General features: G+C 41.3%; 1 protein-coding gene across 1 annotated transcript in view; it reads left to right on the forward strand.

The window, feature by feature from the left end:
- Positions 1–20,555, forward strand: part of cwc27 (CWC27 spliceosome associated cyclophilin) — a 46,045-nt gene that overhangs the window by 13,490 nt on the left and 12,000 nt on the right. Inside the window, exon 11 of the mRNA XM_033647727.2 lies at positions 10,784–10,887. Coding sequence (XP_033503618.1) covers positions 10,784–10,887 — 104 coding nt within the window. The remainder of the gene's footprint in view (positions 1–10,783; positions 10,888–20,555) is intronic.

A 20,555-nucleotide genomic window follows, 5' to 3' on the forward strand; every position in this document is an offset into this window, starting at 1 on the left:
TTTAAATATACATTTGAATTGTTGCAATCACACTACAGAGATGTTTTAACTTAAAACAGTTTGACTTTATCAGTGATTACATTTCTTAAAGTTTCTTGAAGGCTACAAACTGAGAATCCAGAGAAATCCAAAAAAGGCAACTACGCCTGTTTGTACATTTTGGAAACCAGTTGAATTTCTGATGAACCATACAGTCATCACTGTAGTATTTTTAAGGTTGTCGAATTCCTGTGTCAGCCTCAGATTCCTGCCAGACACTGGAGTATTAAATGCAAGGTTCTGAATCATGAGAGAGTTTCTTGGTCTTCTGCCAATCACTTCATATGCTTTCTTTATGAAAGGTTAATCATCCACAGCTCTCTGGGTTTCACTTTTTGTGAATTTTGTTAAAGAGTGACAGTAACTGGCAGCCCCCAAGTAGAGCCAGGCCGCTGGGACAAGATGGGATACACTAAAAGGATCCATGATGTATCGAGTTTTGCCCATTAAGGTCTGTTTATTATTGCTTGGCCTCATGCTATGACCATCAGAGTCTCCTCTGCTGCTGGCAGATGAAGAGTCCTGTTGGATGGATGGATGTGTTCTCTCTGTAGCTTCCAGCCTTCCTTTCATCCTTCAGGTGTTACTAATCACCTGTACTGAATATTGTTCTTCACTGAAGCTTAATTATAATGCTCCCTGCACGTGGGCTGGATTGCACCAGCTTTTGGTAAACCCATTACTTCATTTGTGTTACTAAGTGTTTAATAACTAGTAGCTTTGACTTTGTTCCATGAAAACTTGGTTGGTAGGAAACAGCTGTAGTGTCATCCAATCAATAGTAATCAACTGTGTAACCAGGAAGTCACTGTACCATCACAAGCTGTATCTGCGTGTTACCATTAACAAATCCCCTGTGCTGCTGTAAATAACAACCTCCGAACTAACAACCTGCACGCTGAAGATGGCAAGTTTTGTCAAAGATCTGGATCCAGTAATAAGGCATGCCTGCTTTGTACTTTCTGTGAATTGTTGCAAAGATCTACCACGAAGAAAACAACTTGTGACGTACCTCGAAACAGTCGAAACTCCATCTCTTTCATGCTCTATATTATTTTGTTTTCTGTCGGGGTCATTTTGCCACATCTTTTTACCCTGGCAGTGGCGTACACTATTGATATTGACTTCATCAATGTCCTGATCCATTTCACATCATCCAAGCTTCTGTGATATCATCATTTTGGAGTAACCATATTTGGGCGAGAGGGTGGCGCTGTGAAGGAGCGCTGTGGAGGACACTATTGGCAGACAGCCTGTCACTCAAAGCGGCCTTACCCTTAATTGACCTATGGCTAAGCCACACCCCCTTCCATTTATTCGGACAAACTATCAACATTCAGTGACCGGCGCTATGGCAGGTGTCACAGTACACGGCATTTCACAGGAGGCAACTGATGATTTTTGGGGACATAACGATCAGATGACATTGAGAAGTAACCAAAAGGGCCTAAACTACACATTGGAGGGATATATTCATCATTTTATTGTTGAGAAGGTCGATGAAAAGCTTAAATTACAAGCCAAAATTTACAGGTCACAGTGTACACTTGTGAACCGCATCTGGTTGCCGCCACCATCAAAGACAACAAGTTAAAGTGCCACTGAAGTTAAGGTTTTTGGCTCAGAATATGAGAAAAGGATAACGGCCTTTTTACCATCTTTACCAAGAGTGTCTCTCCGTTAGTTTGGTGCTACAGTATTTACACTGAATCATTCAGCATAACGTTTGTCAACCTTTGTTTCTCTGCCATTACAGATAAGTTAATGAAGCTAAGCTCCAGAAGTTAACGTTAGCTTAACTAGAGCCCTTTGGACAACAGCTAACAATGATGTATGATCACCAAAGTACAAAACTAGAACAAAATAGGCTAATGAACTCCCAGCAAACAAGGTGACATGATGAACATCGCAGCTAGGAGCTAACGTTATATTTCTTTCCAGCAAAGTGACAATATGTCGCCTCAAACACAATGTTGACTTACCTTAGAACAGATGTAGACATCATTCTTAATCTTATTCACGTTGAGTTGATGTTGTGGTCTAACGTTAGCACACAACTTTATCCAAAGGAGACACTTTTCTCGGTTGAGATGTGGTTTAAAGTGTAAAAAATACACCTGGTCGCCCAGCCTCTCAGGATACCTTGTGTCAGAGTTGCATGTACCCCATGCACACCGTTTGACCATTTTTAAACTACAAATCTCTGAAAAAGCTCATAAAACCGAACAAACTGACTTTCTGTAATGCATTTCAATGGACGTCCAGGCAGAGAATGTCCCAGTGTATGGGAATGGCTATACACACTGTGATTGGCTAATCACGTTTGAGGGCGGGACTTAGCCATAGGTCAATTATGTATGCTCTTGGAGTCAGCCTCAAGTGGCCATTAAGAGGAACTGCAGTTGTTGACTCTTCTGTGTTGGTAGTGTCTATCCACCTTATTTTTCACGGAAACACGGAGGCAAAACAGAACGCAGCCAGCTTCCGTTTTTTTGTGCGACACTTCCGGTCCAGCATTCTTACCACTGTGTAAATGGGAATCCCCTTGTTGTTTACCTTGCTGAGTTTAGCTATATATATGTATATATCACATTTTTCACGTCACTATATCACCGTTTAGACTAATCTGATGTTTGTAAAGTCTATAAACACAATGACTGAACAAACATTAGTATTTTCTCTGTGTGTAATTAATAACATGGTTATCATAGATTAGCTGGGCTAACCATTAGCTGTTAGCCATTAGCCGTGTCTGTAATAACTCACTAAACTCACAAAGTGGCCCGTGAAAAAAATATTTTCTCCAGCGGATGTCTTAGTTACAACATGATTGAGCTAACTGGAGTAGTTTCATGTCGTATCCGACAACAGGAGGCTTTTAACAGATGACGATCCTGATGTTAGCTTTGCTGCTAGTGTTAACGTTAGCTGTCCCTGTCAGCTGCAGCCACTGATGCTTTCTAGACATCGTGATTTCCCAAAACTGAATAAATACCACACATAGCAACACAAAACTGTTTTGCTAGCTCAATCAGGTTGTAACGGCTGGATGGTTGATGCGTACATGCTGATTCAGGTGCTATCAAAGCCGATCCGCGCATCACTACACTACACTACAACTCAGTCAATTAAAACAACCCGTCCTGTGTTAGGAGTGTATGTCGCTGACAGAAAGAAAGAAAGAAAAGGGAAAAAAAAGATAGAAAAGCAGCGTACACCTCACATATTTATTTCTCACAGTTGCGCACACGTGTGGCTGGCATGCAGAAGCACCGTCTGTGTGTCAAGGGTGTGAGCCGCAGCTTCAGCTGCTCACGTAGAGAGGCTGTGTAGCCCGGTGTGTTTTTCGCTGATTCGGTTCTGCAGGTTCTCTGCTGGTACACTGGAGACGGGGATCAAGCAGTTTGTCTCACTCGGGATAGATTGTGCTTTTTTGGTTCATAGTTTATGATTGACGTGCGATTTATTCGCGTTTAGAGGGAATAAATTTCCGTTATAACGGAAACGTGGGCACAGTTATCTAACGTTATACAAAATACACAGATTAACTAACTAACTAACTAACTAACTAACTAACTAACTGATTGACTAACATAAACAACTGAAAATTGAAAAAAAATTAGCTTGCACCGTTAGCTCCGGTAAGGGAAAGCATGAGGGAAAGCGGCTGACCAGAAGTCACGCACAAAAAAACGGAAGTTGATCACTATTTATTTCCGTGTTTGAAAATAAGGTGGATAGTCAAACTTACGATATTGTCGTAATAACGACATCTTGATATGTGTTAGCAAAAATAGTGATGTTTTTCTTCTTATCGCCTTTCTCTACGTGAGTCTGCAATGAAGGATTAATTTTTTTTAATCCATTCATCTGACAGTTATTTCCCTGATTGATTAATTGCTTGATCTGCTTTTGTTGGACCAATGTCCAAAACTCAAAGATACTCAGTTTATAACAACATAAAATGAAGGACAGATCCTCCCATTTGTAAAGCTGGAACCAGTGAATGTTAAAAATTGATCAACTGTAGAAATAGTTGCCGATTAATTTTCTGTTATTTGACTCATCATTTAGTGGACTAATCATTTTCGCTTTAACTACATCAGGACGTATTTAAATGAGCCTGATTTTAATTTATCACAGATATGTCAGTATTGTGTACATGCTGTCCCATGATTAACTATTAAAATACGTTGAAGATTATTTAAAAATAACATTTTATCCACCAGAGAGCACTGACAGGTTTGTCTTTAACGAAATCTAAGGTGTCCTTATCAATTTTTTTTTTTTACGTTAAACAATGATTGTCCAGTATGTCATAATTAGATTTTTTAAAATCTCAAATATTTAAAGCAGTGTCAGCCGCAATCAAAACCTAAAAAATACTCTGCAGAAAATACTCAGTACCTTTACCTATAATACTTTATCCAGCCTCATTAAAAATGTGTTCTCACATTATTCCTAACTGTGCAGAAGCAAAATAATTTGTAGTGTTGTGATGTGAGGGTCTTGAGAGGAATTTGCTGAGCCCCAAGGTGTGTCCTAACAGGTGTTGTTGGGGCTTTTCCTGTCCTCTTTGGCCTCCTTCTCTTTATTGGCACCGGGGCTGTGGAGCCGATTGTTTGGCTGTTGCCCTGGATACGTCTCTTGTTTTCCGAATGGCAGCGTGTCAAGGCAGGCAGAAAATGATCACTCAGTCCAAAGTGTTCCTCACTGCAGAATATATGTATGAAACCTGGAGAAGAGGCTGGACTGTGTTCAACTAAGAGCCTTTACGTCATTCTTGACTCATAGTTAATTTCACTAAAACAGAGAAGTCATGTCGAGGAGGCCTCTCTGAAGTGGACAAAATGATGCATCCAACAACGTGAATATATACTGTATATATAAAACATAAACACAGTATATATACAACGTAATGCAACAGGTTCAGGTTATTTTAGAGATCACAGTTTGTGAGCAATAACCCAGTTAGCAATCTACTTTTCCGTCTTTGCTAATGCAGGTTTTGTCCCGTCTTTGCCCGCATGATTTTTAAGAATTTGTCCTGTGTCATGTTAGATATAGGTATCTTGCCTTGTAATTTCCTTTCTGTTGCTCTGAAAACTCACCTAAAGGAGAACTCTACCAATTTGAACACACAAAGATCAGTTTACCAGTCATAATTTGCACGATACAGCCTGTGAAAACAGTTGTATATTCTCAACCATGGCTCTGTCAAGTCAGAAAAAATAACCCTGCAGGCTTCGAGCTTTGAGACTACAAATCTTTACCAGAAAGCTGCATTATGAAAAGTGTAGGATCCAGCATTTTTGAAGCTTGACTCATTCTAAAATTCAGAGTATCGCAGCCTCTGCTGCTTTGAATTTCACTTAATGGAAGTGTAATACAAAATTGCTGGGGTAGTCAAGGCTTGGGCAGTATCTGCTTTTTCATATCTTCCTGATGTTTCACTGGAGTATATGGTATATGACTGTTTTTGTGTAGGAACAACCCCTGCCTTAGTTTTCAGCAGCGAGTTTGCTACGTTCCACAAGTTCTCATAGCTTTCTGAGGCACACAAAATGTCAAGAAAGGAAATATTCTTACACCTTTTATCCTTATTAAACACAAATATAACAAATACAGATATACACCCTCTGAATTCAAGTTTCTCATCATCACTGAACTAAGTCTTAAAGCACACTTCACTCAGACTTAAGACAGAAACAAAATAAAAAGCACCACAACTGAACCACCTAGTGCTGCACGATTAATCTAATCACAATCACAATCGCGATGTCAGGCTGTGCGATTACATAACTGCATAAAAGGCTGCGATAATGTAATGTAAATAGATGTTAACGTGTGTGCCTGTGAACGTGACTGCCTCTCCTGTAGTGCGTGGAGTTTGTTGACAATACGCCCACAAGGTATCCTGGTGTGTGCAGCACGTATGGTCAGGTGACCACCCGGCGTGCAGCAGTAACCAACATAGACGCTGAAGAAGAGCATGAACGCGACCATGAACAGGCTGAGTTGGTGGCGGAAAAAACGCAACGTCTATTAAATGGCGACACTTTGGATTCAGGTACGGTGACGTTGAACAGAAAGACATGCTGTGCTAAAGTTTAAAAGTTAAAGTCACCACATCCCGCGGCAACACGACCAATCTATATCAGCACTTGAGACAGCACAGGGAAAAGTAGGAAGAGTGCATGCGAGAGAAAGCCGAGCTGTGTAATGTTAAAGACAGACAACTGAAAGCCGCCAGATCCTCATAAAACAACATCCAAGCACAGTTACGCAAACATCTGTAAGTGTCATGGGGAAATCACGGACTCCGTAACAAATTATAGAAAAAATGAGCAATTTTGCTCAGTTTCGGCCCACTTGACATGCTAGTGTGTTGTGCTATGGTGTGCACAGCTGTGTACAGTTCCGTGCTACGCTGCTGTGTGAGCAGCTGTTTGACTGTGTTCAGTCTGTTGATGGTCATTTACACACTGTCCATAACAATAACTATGTCGGGTTTGGTCAGTGCCCCCTAATATAATGTAGGGGAAACACTGAATCAAGCAAGAAAACTAATGATACCTTTTTTTTTATTATCATTATTATTATTATTATATTGTAATCGCAAATCGCGATATTGTCCACACAAATTGCAATCGCACATTTTTATCAAATCGTGCAGCACTAGAACCGCGTTTCAACTATTACAACAATCAGCAGCTCTGGTTTAAATAAATAAACTAAATCTAAATAAGCTTTCAGTTCAATGAGTTCAGTGTGAAGTTCGTTTCTCCTCACTGCCTCTCTCTGCTACGTTATCCCCACCACTTGCAGTCGCCATTTTTCCAGGCTCAGCTGCCTGTATCACCAGAGGACTGAACTCTGGCGGCATGTGCTGTGCACTACATAACGGTACAATACAATACAACATATTGCAATACTCAATAGAGCATCTTCTTAGTAGTTAATAGAGCGAAGAGTGTCTGTATTTGACGGTATTGACAATCATGCCGTTGGGAAATCTCAATACCGCCCAAGCCTAGAGTAGCCCTTCCAGAACTCTGACAGATAGACCATTAGTCCTGTCTTCTACGATATGCATATCTGCAAGCACAACCACTACGTACGTCTGGATATATTTCCCAAACTATTAGCATTATGGTGCACAAACGCTCCATAAGGACTGCTTTCTGTATGACGTTTGGGCAGCTACATGTGTACTGAGAAATGCAACTGTTTTATATGAGCTAGTGTTAGTCTCCTGTGTTTGATGATTGCATTTGCCCGTCTGCTGTTTTTTATTCCTATTCAAACTATAACTGGTGTGCTGTCTTGGCTAGGTCTCTCTCGGAAAAGAGATTTCTATCTCAAGGGACTTCCTGGCTAAATAAAGATTTAATAAAATACATAAAAAATGTAATGGGTTCTTCCTTGGTCCATGCAATGTCCTTCCACCAAGTTTCATGAAAATTGGGCCAGTAGTTTTTCTGAAACCTGCCAAAAAACAAACAAACCAAACCGAGTACATTATCTTCTTGGCGGAGGTAAATATTCTGTTTCAAGTATGTGACAGCAGTTACAGAAGTGGCTGAACACAAGTCACATTCAGTCATACTTACTTAAGTTATTACACGTTTTAAGCAGAGGATAAATTGGCTGTATTTACATTTGATGGCTGTCAATATGCTTTCTTCAATTGAGGTGTACTAGCCCAAAAAAATCATAAATTTAGCCAGATTTACAAGGCTTTACCTCTTGCATGAAATGTGAAATTGTGAATGGCAGCTTTAGTCTTTGAATAATATTATTTTGCCCACCTGTGGTTTGTCACATCTGAGTCTGTGTCTCTGGAAAGAGGTTTGTTGTCATTGCTCCTAGACGAAGCTGAGCAGGCGACTTCCTCACGCAGGCCAAGTCTGACTCTGCCAACCAGTTCTGCTCTTGGCAACTCAGTCTGGACTCAGCTGCAACATTTTTTCTTCTGGGAACAGAGACGACTAACAACCGTATGTCTGACCAATTCCTCATGTGTATCCTCGGGAGCAGCAGGGAAACTAACAAGGAAGAGACATGACATCAAGTCAGACACAGCTGTTAATATTTGCTGAGGCACTTACAGTTAAAATATCACTGTGTTTGATGCCTCGATGCTTTGCCACAGTCAGAGATTTAAACAAAGATAACATGAGTGTTGGACAGCCAGAAACAGAAGAATGAAATAAAAAGGTAAGAAAAGGATCTAAATGAATGTGGGCCCAGAGAAGCAGATGTAAGAAACAAAGGCAGCCATTGTTTGGTCTGGAGATGCCTCACATGTTTCTAGGCCAGGGGCCCAGACTGTGCAGCTTACCTGTGCTTTGTGGCTCCGCAAGAGAATGGGACAAAAACAGGGCTGTCAGGCAGTACAAAAATATTATCATTTCCTAACATAACATATCTGCTCTACAACTGGCAGTGGTCTCAATCATGTGAAAGGGAACAATAATCAGCATTTGCTGGCCCTGGTTCAGACTCCTAGCATTCAGCCTTGCATGAGCTGGGCGTTGGGCCACCTGCCAGAGGGGACGCTACCTTGAGTCAGGGAAACAAGGATGTGCCTTGGCCTGCCTCTGTGATCCAGTTAAAGATTTAATAGGGGTGGCTGGACATGAGCAGTGCCTGTAATACTTCATGTTGTGCCACTTGAGGGAAGGAAGTATAAAGTCTTTCATTACTTCTGCCACTAACAGCCTTTGACAGTTGTGTATTTCGTGTATCACAGGACGTTTATGTAGTTTATCACAGACAACATGCAGTAGTGTCACATGGCTTCCATCCAAACTGTTGTGCTCTGCTTTACATGCACACTCACTGTGTCAGTATGCTTATGCAGAGGTGTAAACTCAAGTCACATGACTTGGACTGGAGTCAGACTCAAGTAACGAATCTGATCGCTTCAGACTTGACCTGACATGACCAGAGAGACTTGCAGCTTGACTTTGACTTTAACACCAATGGCATTTGATTTTGTGAAGGGCACATCATGACTTGTTAAGGACTCGAAACACAACGTTTTGGACTTGGACTTCAAATGGGACTTGTTGGTGTTGACTTGGGAGTTGCCTGTATTGACTGAATTTGAGCTCTGGCTTGTTGGTCTTTACTAAAGACTTGAATAGGAAGTTACTGGTCTTGAGTTGGTTCTTGCTGCTTTTGATTTGGGACCTGTTGGTCTTGACTTGGGACTTGATTTGGTCCCTGATTGCCGAAATTTTACACCTTCTTGTGACTTGCAAAACAGTACCATTTTCAGTACTAGGGATTTCATGAGAAAAAATACTTCAGTACCAAGTCAATGCCAAAGTTCTGAAGACAGGACTTGTTATTCTCCAGTATCGTAGGTACTGCAGATGCAATTTTTCTGAGCCTGATGTGGCAGCATGTACACCGACAAGTGTTCTGGTCTGCCGTCAAATGCCACAGGAAGAAGAACACTGACAACATGTGGAAGACGGTGATGAGTGCAGCGACAGCTCCACCTCGTCTTGTTGAAATGAAAAGCGTTTTTCCGAAGGCCAGCATATTTGGTTAATTCTTCGCAATGAAAGCGCTGCGTATATACACAATGCTACTAACACCAGCAGCGTGACGAGCTGCTGGGCGTCCATTCTGCAATGAGCATCTCTTCTGCGCTGAGCGCTGTACGTTTGGCTTTTTGTTTCTGGTTACTGAGAGTTGACATGTTTAGCTTTGAGTAAAACGCTGCACTTGTCACTGTCGTTCAGTCACAGTGGAGGAAGGGCAGGACAAACAGCCCATCACAAAGACCAACTGTCACATCTTACATGTACGAGTGCTGAACAACAACAATGGAGGAGAAATATGTTAATATGTAGGATAAATATTCCACATAATCTTTTGAACCCAGGAAGACTGGGTTTCACATTGGGTATCAAGAATTGTGGAATTTTATTGGTATTAAACTATTACATTTCTAAGTATAGCGAAATGCCTGTTCCCATCTTGAACCTTATGTACAGCTAATCCAAGTTAGTCAAACCCAGAAACGCATTTTAAAGCCTCATTTTGCAGCATATTAGATTTGAAACATTACAATTAGGTTGTGCAATATATGAAGGTTTTGGGTGCATTTTTTCTCACATGCCTCAATTTTAAAAATATCTAGCTCCACACCAGATTTGTATTCATTACCACTGCTGAGTGTTAGCATTTGAAAAAACTTTAATGAGTCCGGCTACAATGACAATAACTCATCTCAGAATAAGAAACACATTGACATTTTTCTCTCTCGCTCAACCTCAACACCCCTCCTGGTGCTTTCCAGGAGCCTGGAGGGGAGAACAATTATTTTATTAAGGCTCCATCAAATTTATTGGACTAACACAAGATTTTAATGTACATTCTTCATCCTGACACTCGCACACAGTGTTTTATGTTTGTTTTATGCACCCACATAATTAGCCACAACTATTACATTTTGAGAGGCAGAACAATTGATGTTTGTTTGTGAAGACCAGAAACATTTAGGGTTCTGATGTAATTTTCTTTAATGGTGAATATACTTCTGTAACAGCAGGAGCCAGTGGAGCCAGAAGTCTGCTTTAACTGCTCACTATACATTTGTCATGACCGACTTTTGTCTGTGAACCTGTTGCTCTGTCATGGTTCTCGTCTGCTGCAGGTGTAATCCTTTTCTAAAAGTTATATATGTTGAGTTTAAACTCTTAACTTCATTTCTCCCCTCACACAGTGATGAATTACGGAAAGAGGCGCGGCAGCTGAAGAAGGAACTACAGGCCATAAAGCAAAGGAGAGAAGAAAGCTCAAAACCTGCAGTAGATGAAGCCAAGGAGGGTATGTGGGCAGATTTTATTCCCCTACATTACTCACGTTTACTTACGTTACTCTTTATTCTCTGGATTTATTGGATGCAGCGATTTATCACCCGAACATCGGTATCAGCTGATAATCACCTTGTTGACTGCCATAGACTTATCGGCAAATAAGAAGACATTCACAGATGGCAGTGGCTGATATATTTCTGTTGTGTCACATCAGTTCTGCGCAGGCTAGAAAGCAGGGCTTGAGGCTAACGTCATACCAGGAGGAGCAGAGCAAACTAATTTAAAAAATAAACATTCAAGCATTGTGTTAAAATGCCTTGACTTTGATGCAATTATAACGTGCTGTGACAACAGATTTTTAACAGCCAGACCTCTAGAAATTGTCAACCAAGCAGGTAGCAAACATGCCCCCAGGAATGCCGCTCAGCCTTGCAGCCAGTTTTTCGCAATGTCCACTTGTGGTATTGCAGCCACGTCTGGATCACTGTTGACAAGAAACCTCGAACTGCAAACAAGGTCATACTCTTTATGTTATGAATTTCTGATCCATGAAGGTTTTATTTTAATAAAAAACTGGCTGATTGATTGAATTAAGCTGAGAAAAAACTCAACTTAAAAATCTGTCACTTCATCATATTGTGAAGTCGATGAGCCGAGTGGGAACTCGCGGGCAGGGCCAGCGAGAGACGCACTACTGCACATATTCAGTGGGCCACATATGTAGCCCAGAAGCCAGAAAACATTTTTACCAAATGCACCAGGCGAGCAGCCCCACTGAAATGAAGAGGTGCCATATTGGGGTCCAGTATCTAGTTATTATAAAAATCTGTGGTGGAAAATAGTAGCTAAAGTTAGCTAACATTAGCAAGTAACATTAGCCTGACAGCAGTGCATCCATGTAGAGAGCTGAAATAACACATTAACTCCACTGGCTAAAAACAAAGATGGTGGATAAACCAAGAAGGTCCACTGCGAGTCAGTTTCCTGTATCAGTGTCACGTGGGGTCCGCGACCACCACGCCCCTTTAGGAGACTAACAGCAGGTCCTGAGTCCATTGACTTCAATGGGAGAAATTAACGTGATTACAGATGATGCCCGATTCTTTCGTCCCATAGTCACAGAAGCAGATATTGGACCCATTTATCACAAGCCACGTATCTTCAGAACATTCTGACACCAAAATGGCAAATTTCAGATGGACAAATCAGGAGAAATTTACTTTGTTCAAGACCTGTCTCTGTCTCAACAACACACTCTTGCGAGATGTGGCAACAGATATCTCATCACTGGTGCTGAAATCAGCACAGTTTCACCAAAGATACTGGATTACTAAAAATATTTTTTTTCCAGCGGATGTCTTAGTTACAACATGATTGAGCTAACTGGAGTAATTTCATGTCGCATCCGACAACGGGAGGCTTTTAACAGATGATGTCCTGATGTTAGCTTTGCTGCTGCTGTTAGCTGTCCCTGTCAGCTGCAGCCACTGATGCATTCTAGACATCGTGATTTCCCAAAACTGAATAAATACCACACATAGCAACACAAAACTGCTTTGCTAGCTCAATCATGTTGTAACTAAGATATCCGCTGGAAAATGTTTTTTTTCACAGATCGTTTATTGAGTTACTGAGTTATTACAGACACCGCTAACGGTTAGCCCAGCTAATCTACGATAACCAAGCGAGGTTGGGGATACTCGTCTTTGATTGGTGGTTCTCCATCGTCTTTGATTGGGCTACAGGGGACAACGTCTACTGAAGAGACCGTAAAAATGTATACTATTTCATACAATGGGGATATATTGTAGGTGGGCCATCTTGTAGTAATCTAGTATCTTTGCTAAAAACAACCCCACAAAAAATAGTTACAGTTCTCCAGGCTGTTTTACGCTTTCCTTGGCTCGCTGTGTAACATTAGTAACGTTAGGAGGTCTGGAGGACAAGGAATTTTATAACAGCTAATCACTACATTCATTTTCTTTGTTTTGTGCGGATTACATCCAAAATGAGCTTTCGTTTTCTGATGACACCTGCTGTTCATCCAACACTTTTACGTAGTCAGGTTCTAATTCACACAATATATGGACTTATAACTTTCTGGGGCCTAACGTAGTGGTTAGAGCACTCGTTTTCCGTGCGGAAAGGTCCAGGGTTTCGAATCCTGCTGGGGTCAACGTCTGCAAAGGCATACGGTTGCAAGAGGTTCCCACCGCTGAATCAAATGGCATCAGATTCCTTAAGGAGGCTTCAGTACAAGAAGTAACTCTGGAATCTGAGCAAAGTCCTCAACACGGGCGCGTCTCAAGCCCGTTGTCGACGGGAGGTTCCAGATGTAAAAGCGGATTCATTCATTCATGGACTTCTCACTTTCTGCCCTCCAGCTGAATTTCACGCCTTGTAATAGTCACAGGATTGCAAACAAGCTGTTTAGTTTTTGGCGAGCAACTTTGAAGAAGAAAATTGCTGATGTTTTCACAGCAATATAAAATTATATATATAGTAAAAAGGTGTTTGAAGCAGTTTTTATTCAAAGATGCTTTTCATGTGAATATGGTTATATCAAAGGTTGGTTTATAAAACTGTATGATTGAATTTATGTTCATTCAAAGATTGTGTAATGAAGGGCTTAATGACTTTAAAACAGTTCAGTTATTTTGACCAAATTGTTATTTTAAACATCAGTATCGACCCCAGATTCACGATAGTTGCATCCCTGCTGTCCATGTATCTGACCATAACTAGGTGCTTGATAAAGAACTCTTTCAGCACAGAGCTGTGAGTGTGAACAGAGTCTCTAAGAGGGTGGTCCGCGCTACATTCTCTGCTAATGGACACTAAGACAGGCAACCCTCTGATTTTGTCAATTAGTTGCAGACGTCTATGTTTCTCCCCCCTCGAGGGTCTGCATTTTTGTGTTAAAGCTCACAGAAAATTGCGTGGGTGAAAACTGTTGAGTGGCCGCCATAGTTGCACATCAAACCCCTGTGTGTTTGTTAGTTTGGCCAATGCGAGTCTGTAAAAATCTGCCCCCCTCCGAAACCTCCTCGAGGTCTTCACCACACTGCAGTCTGTCATAATGCCGTCAATCTTCGGATTTTTTGCTGATGCTGAAACACATTTTTGAAAATTACAAAAACCACTTGAGGTTGTGTGTATATTGTTGTGCAACAAAACAAAATAGTTCGTGGGGGGTTCTGCAGGGACCGGTCGAACTGTGGGATTACCACCAGCCAAAATTTACTGAAGACCATGATGGGATTTTGTTGCTCAAACATTGTTTTTGTCTCCACAAACTCTGATGGTTTTATTTTTTTTTAAGCACAGACACTGAGCTCTTGACTCGCTGCTGATTGGTTCAAGATTTTAGGTGAAAGAGTACAAAATACAATCATGACATTGTCCTTTAATACAGAGATTAACTAAGATTGTGTTGGTGTATCTGACTTAATGTGTTGCTCTTAGTGATATGTGCACAGAGTTAAGCTGTTTCTATAAACACACTAAGCAGAAAGAGGCCTTCTCCTAATAGATCCAGTTATAAACTCAAGTGTTGAGTCAGTAACAGCCCTGCATTGTTACACCGAGTGGCAGCTAGCCTAAGCTCCTCCATTATCTAACAAGGTATTTCAGCTCTGCCAGGGACCTTTTGTTTTGTGCTTCTCTGGCAGCTTAGCCAGAGGCAGGAGTTTCTTTTAAGAGTTCCTCATTACATTTCTGTGTTGGAAGCAAAAGTTAATTCCATTAGATGGAATTCTTAGATGTCATGGGCCAATGGCCACTGCAGGGGAGACGGATGTCTGCTCAAATGCTGTAAATCTTGAAACCTAGCTCAGCCACAGAAGAACACTGTGGTGAGGGCTCGTTTTATCTCATCCCGCCGGAGAAGCCGCGCAGCAGTTAGAGCCGCGCGCACACACACACACACACACACACACACACACATTAAGGCTCACATTGACACTGCCATCCCTGAAAGCTTAAATCATCCTCCTGGTTCTGCTCTGACCTCTCTGTGAAGGTCAGCCTCTGGTCTCATTTCACTCTCATGCTTCTCAAACTGGTCTATGTGGCTTCAGCGGGGGTACACATGATGAAGGATTGAGCTACAAGATTTGAGGGCTGCAACTAACTTTTTTTATGTTGTCGATTAATATATCAATCATTCCATTTATAAAATATCAGAAAAGCCGTTGGTGAAATCTCCAAACTGTTGAACCAACAGATATTCAATTTACTCTCACATGACACAAAGAAAATCTGCAAATCTAATTCAGACGCTGGAACCAGTAGGGATAGGTGGCCCGAACCAGTACTAAATTGGTACCTGTGTCTTGACTGGTTAGTGCCAAATATCAATAAGCTCCCGGAGGTTTTCTGATACAGATAACAGTATCGGAAATGCCTTTGATAATACCCAAAATGCTGGATCAGGTGTCAACGAGTATGCGAGTTTATGCACCGATCTGATCCATGTAATTTATTAAAAAAACATTGCTGCTTTTAAAACAGTAATCTACAGATTCAGATTCAGAATACTTTATTAAAAACAATTTCCCCCCGGGGATTAATAAAGTATTCTGAATCTGAATCTGAATCTGAATACATGGCAAGTTGTGATTTGCAGCTGCTGTTTTAGAGCGGTGAAGAAGAATTGATTTCCAGTAAACGGTGTAACGTTAGCCGTTAGCAATGTGTCAGCAAATTAGATGATAAAAGAAAGTTCTATAACATTTATTCTCTGTATGTTCTGTATTTGCTTATGTTTCAAAAAGGGTTTAACCTGAGCTACATCATACAATAATAGCAATTATTTCACACCTGTACAGGTTAAGTAGGATAAAGCGGTATCAACTGATATTCAAATGGATGAAAATTAAAGAGCAATAACCACATTAATTCTTACCGGCTACAATATACTTTAATACAGTTTTGTCCCAGCTCTGCACTCTCACAGTTGAGTGTTTTTGCTTTCCTGCCCTGAACTGGCCCCTTACATTACTTTTTTCGCAGTAAGATTACCTTAATTCTAGGGTGTGTTTTTCCCTACATTCTCATCATGAAATGGACTGGAAATCAATATTTGAAAGCTGATAGTTAAAAAGAATTTCTTCAGGGGTGGTGGAGGGGCATGCACCCGGACCTCCCTCAACGTTTTAAGTCTTTGTCACCTCTCTGAACACCTCTATAAGCTCCTGGACAAATGCCACTGCTATCTGTATTTATGTAACGTTAATTTGTTCTAACAAAGCCAGCAATTCAAATACCTAACCACCCCGTAATGATGACAAAGCTACAAGCTTCAGGCAATTATATTTGATGCTGTGTAACTGTGTTTACATTCTGTGCTCTCCAGTCATGATTGACAGGGCAAAATGTTCAAAAGTGTGGGCTCACGTTATGGACGATTCTGAGAAGCTCAAGGACTAATAGTTCTTTGGTAATTTGGTAATTGATATTGCTTAAGTTTAGCTTCTGGTAGTGAAGCAGCATTAAGGCTCATCACACTAGACATCTGCAGCAACTGTTCCTCCCTCGTTATACTTACAGGAACTCGTTATTTCTGCAAAAGTATTGAGAAAATAACTGTTTAATCTTTTTACATCTTTTCATGCCATGTCTCTACTTTTTGCACCAAAGTCTGGATAGTAGTTCCAGCAATAGTATCAATAAGCATATGTATTGATAAGCAGTATCAGTATCAATAAAATCGTAATGATGCCCCTCCCTAAGAACTAGAGAAGACTGGATATCTTCATTTGAAAAATTAGCAAAATTATGTTTGTGGATTTTGCTAATTTGATTGATTTTCTTTTGACTGATCATTCATCAACAAGCTTTAAAAGATTTAGTAGAAAATTTTTAACAAATTTCAACAAATACTATTTAAAAAACAAAACGATTTTCTTATGCATTAAACATGAAGTGTCGGACACCAGTAGGACTTGTATTGTGCAAATGAAAGGCATATTTGTGTGAGATTTTAGATTTTAGATTTACCGTTTAACAATGAATGCAGAATATGTGACTAAAATGTTGACACTTTTTTAATTAAATCACTGTCAAGTGTGTGCAGGATTTCACTTTTTGCTTTTAAATTCTTTACCGTCCCTTTACAGTTCTGGATGAAGTCAGTCAGTACCCACTCCTCCTCCTCCTCCTCCCCCACCAGCCACCACCCATGCGGCTGCTGGCATGCACGCATGACGTTGATTGGACTGAAAAGCAAATTGTCTCTTTAGAATTCACCTTTTTTTTCCCTTCAGTTTTCATCATATAAATTATAGCATGTTCCTGTAGTCTGGTTTTCTCTTTCTTGGCGTGACCGCTGGGTGCCGGAGCCAAAAATAAGAGAGCCATTCTGAAACCACTGTCCATTCAATACCCACCCCCTTAAATGATGTGGCAGCAGACTTTATCCCACTTCGATATTACACAGGTTATGCCTGTGTGCCCTTGGTGTTTTATTACACTGGTGCCTGTTGCATACTGTGTAGCAATACTGCAGCAGAGTGTTATTTGAAACAACAATTACCTGAGATCAAGATTAGCGTATGATGTTGTCTCCTTAGTATATCGCTTGACAGCTTTTGAATTTTTTTCACAGGATTCTTCTGTAATATCTTCTTATGTAAACAGTCTTTAGTTGCATAATCAAAGATGGATTGTTGGGGTTGACCTCCAAACACTGACATAATCATGTTTGATGTGTTTCTGATTGATGGTCAGCAATAACATGGCCTCACAGCTTTAAAAAGTGCTGATTGTTGAACACAGAGGGCGAAGCTTTTATCCCACAGAAGAGGCCGTTTGTCGTCCACAACAGCCTTTGGTTGCTACAACATCAGCAGTGTGATTTGTAGCTTTCTGGAGCCCAGGTGACAGGAGAGGGGAGGAATGTAGTTAGAAAGGCCATCAAACTCAAAGATAGTAGTTAGCGACAACAGCTGGAGAAGGTGATGTGTGCTGCTCATATAGGACCTCGGGGCGTCATCAGTCAGCATCCAGCATGTCACAGGCTGCAGCAGGGAGGCAGAGCAGGAGAGGTGACTGGGGGAGAGATGGAGGGAGATCACTTGCTCGTCTCATAAATCATCAGAAAAAGGTTTTGCCCCTCAAGCAGCGGAGCAGACTTCCATGTTGACACCGGGGAAAGTGTTGCACGGAGATTTCCAAAGCTGCGTTTGGAAATTCCAATGATTGCTCAGTATTTACAGCGTTCACAGCCTGAAAGCCAGAGAAACAAGAATAATTGCCGTTTTCTTGAGTGATTGTCGACCGAAACTCCCTCTGGGACCGAAGCCTCCTGTTGTTACGTTTCCACTGTGAACTTATTTTATAAACACAACACTTAAAACCTCAATAAGAAAATTAAAATGCCAAAGAATTTATAACACGAAGGAAATTTATTTTTGAATTTCAATTTACAAACTTTATTTGTATTGCTGAACCAATGCCTTTTAATACATTTTCACTTGTTCCTCTCCTCTATGTTCAACCTAATCACCAGAAAAACTGTTTGCATTACACGTTTATGCAAACCTTGTATATGTTACATTTGCATGTTATTATGTGAAGGATACACTGAAACTTACCATCTCAACACGCTGTGGTTACCTCCAGTGGAAAAGCTGTGACGTCTCAGTGGTTAAAGAGCCACAGGTCTCTAAAAACACTCATGTTTGGTGTCTGAAAAGCAGGAAACGCAGCAATGACACGCTAAAAACAACCGGTGTTGTTGTTTGTTGGTCTCGAGCAGTTGTCTGCAGCTTGGCCTTCATCTCTGTTGCATTACTTCTGTAATTTAGTGTTTATTAGCAGATCTTTGTCAGCACTTGACAGCTATACAGATAGATAAATAAATAAATACACATTTACTGAAACATAACATAGCAGGTTTTATATTTGTAACGACAAGCAGTGGACTTCAGTGTTTTCTCTGTTACATCATTTATTTGGTGCGGCTGAATGTGTCACAGCATCCAGCCCAAAAATGGCCCAGCTTGTCCAGCGAGGTGACGCTGTCCCGGGGTCGGCGGCATGTGTGACATCACATTTTGTTGTGGAAAGCGAGCGCTCCAGCAGCCAGCAGACTTGTGCTCACTGTCTGCCACTCTGTGACTTCACAGCCTGTGCGTCTGAGCTGGGAGATTTACAGAAGCACATTAACTGCATGAGACACCAATGTCAGCACGCTGATTGTCTCTGCGTTCAGTCGTGATGAGAGACTACTTCACACGTACTGCAGAGGAGGACAGTTGGGTGGAGAATTATTCCCAGGGTTCCCGTCAGTGAAATGACTTTTACTCTCTCGACCGGTCTGCTGTAGTTTCCACTTTTACATTTTAGCTGCACTTAATAATCATTTCACTATTTATTAGTCCGGTGATTGTTTTCTCTGATTGATATTTTTATTCATAAAATGGCTGAAAAAAATTAAAACTATCCATCACAGTTTCCCAGAGCCCAAGGTGACGTCCACAGATCAGATCAGATATGCCTTTATTGAGACTGACAACCTCTCACATTCACACCTACTGGCAATTTCGAGTCACCAGTTAACCTAACCGTCATATCTTTGGACTGTGGGAAGAAGCTGGAGTACCCGGAGAAAACCTACGCTGTCACAGGGAGAAAATGCGAACTCCATATGGAAGGGCCCCAAGCCTAGGTTTGAACACCCTTTAGCTGTGAGGTGAGGTACATTTCATTACAATGCAATGTTCTACTTGGAAGTTTTTGGTCCTGGCATTCACGTGGATGCCTCTTTACGCACTCCACCCACCTAAACATTGTCATAGACCAAGTACCCCCGCTCACTGCAACAGTATCCCCAATGGCAGTAGCCACCCACCAAGGCAGTGCACCATGCCACACTGTAAAAACTGCTCAGTAATGGTCCAAGGAACGTGACAAAGAGCTCAAGGCATTGATCTAGCTTTCATATTCCCCGGATCCCAATCTGATCAAGCATCTGTGGGACAAACCAGTGCCCAGGAGGTCCTTTGTCCAGGGCTCGATAGATCAGAGCCAAGTCCGATCTATGAAGGGGCCTCTGCCTTGTCGAGGCATTGAGGAAGGATCTCTGGGTGTGTCCTGTGTTGTCTGGCACCAAGGTGTTGTTGACGGATCCTTTGAGTCCCGTGGGTCGTGAGGTAAGGTACCGGCGATGTTCAATCGAAATCGGATCTGGAGAATTTGGCGGCCAGGTTGACGCCTTGAGCTTTTTGTTACTTCCCTCAGGCCATTCCTGAACAGTTTTCGTGGTGTGGCATCAGGGTGTTGCCGTGAGGGGGTTTGTTGGTCTGTATTGGTGTTTGGGTGGGTGGTGCATGTCAAGTAGCATCTACATGAATGCCAGGACCCAAGGTTCCTCAGAAGAACCCTGCATTGTTACAATAAATGTTGTTCACTTCACCAGCTGGTGGTTTTTATGTTTTGGCTGATCGGTGTGTATAAAGATATCAAAATAAGTACATTTCAAATGAAAATACTTGAACTATGTGATAACTAAAATGTCATTTTCGATATGTTTCGATATCAGCCTGCTACATAGTCATGTTCATGAACTTAGCGCGCCCATACGTCCATGATTCGTTACATGTTAAACTGTGATGGCAAGATAGTACGCTTGTGGTATATGAAAGAGTTTTAATGCCAGTTCTGGTGCTAACCTAT

The sequence above is a fragment of the Epinephelus lanceolatus genome, chromosome 19, assembly GCF_041903045.1.
Source record: "Epinephelus lanceolatus isolate andai-2023 chromosome 19, ASM4190304v1, whole genome shotgun sequence".
Classification (NCBI taxonomy): domain Eukaryota; kingdom Metazoa; phylum Chordata; class Actinopteri; order Perciformes; family Serranidae; genus Epinephelus; species Epinephelus lanceolatus.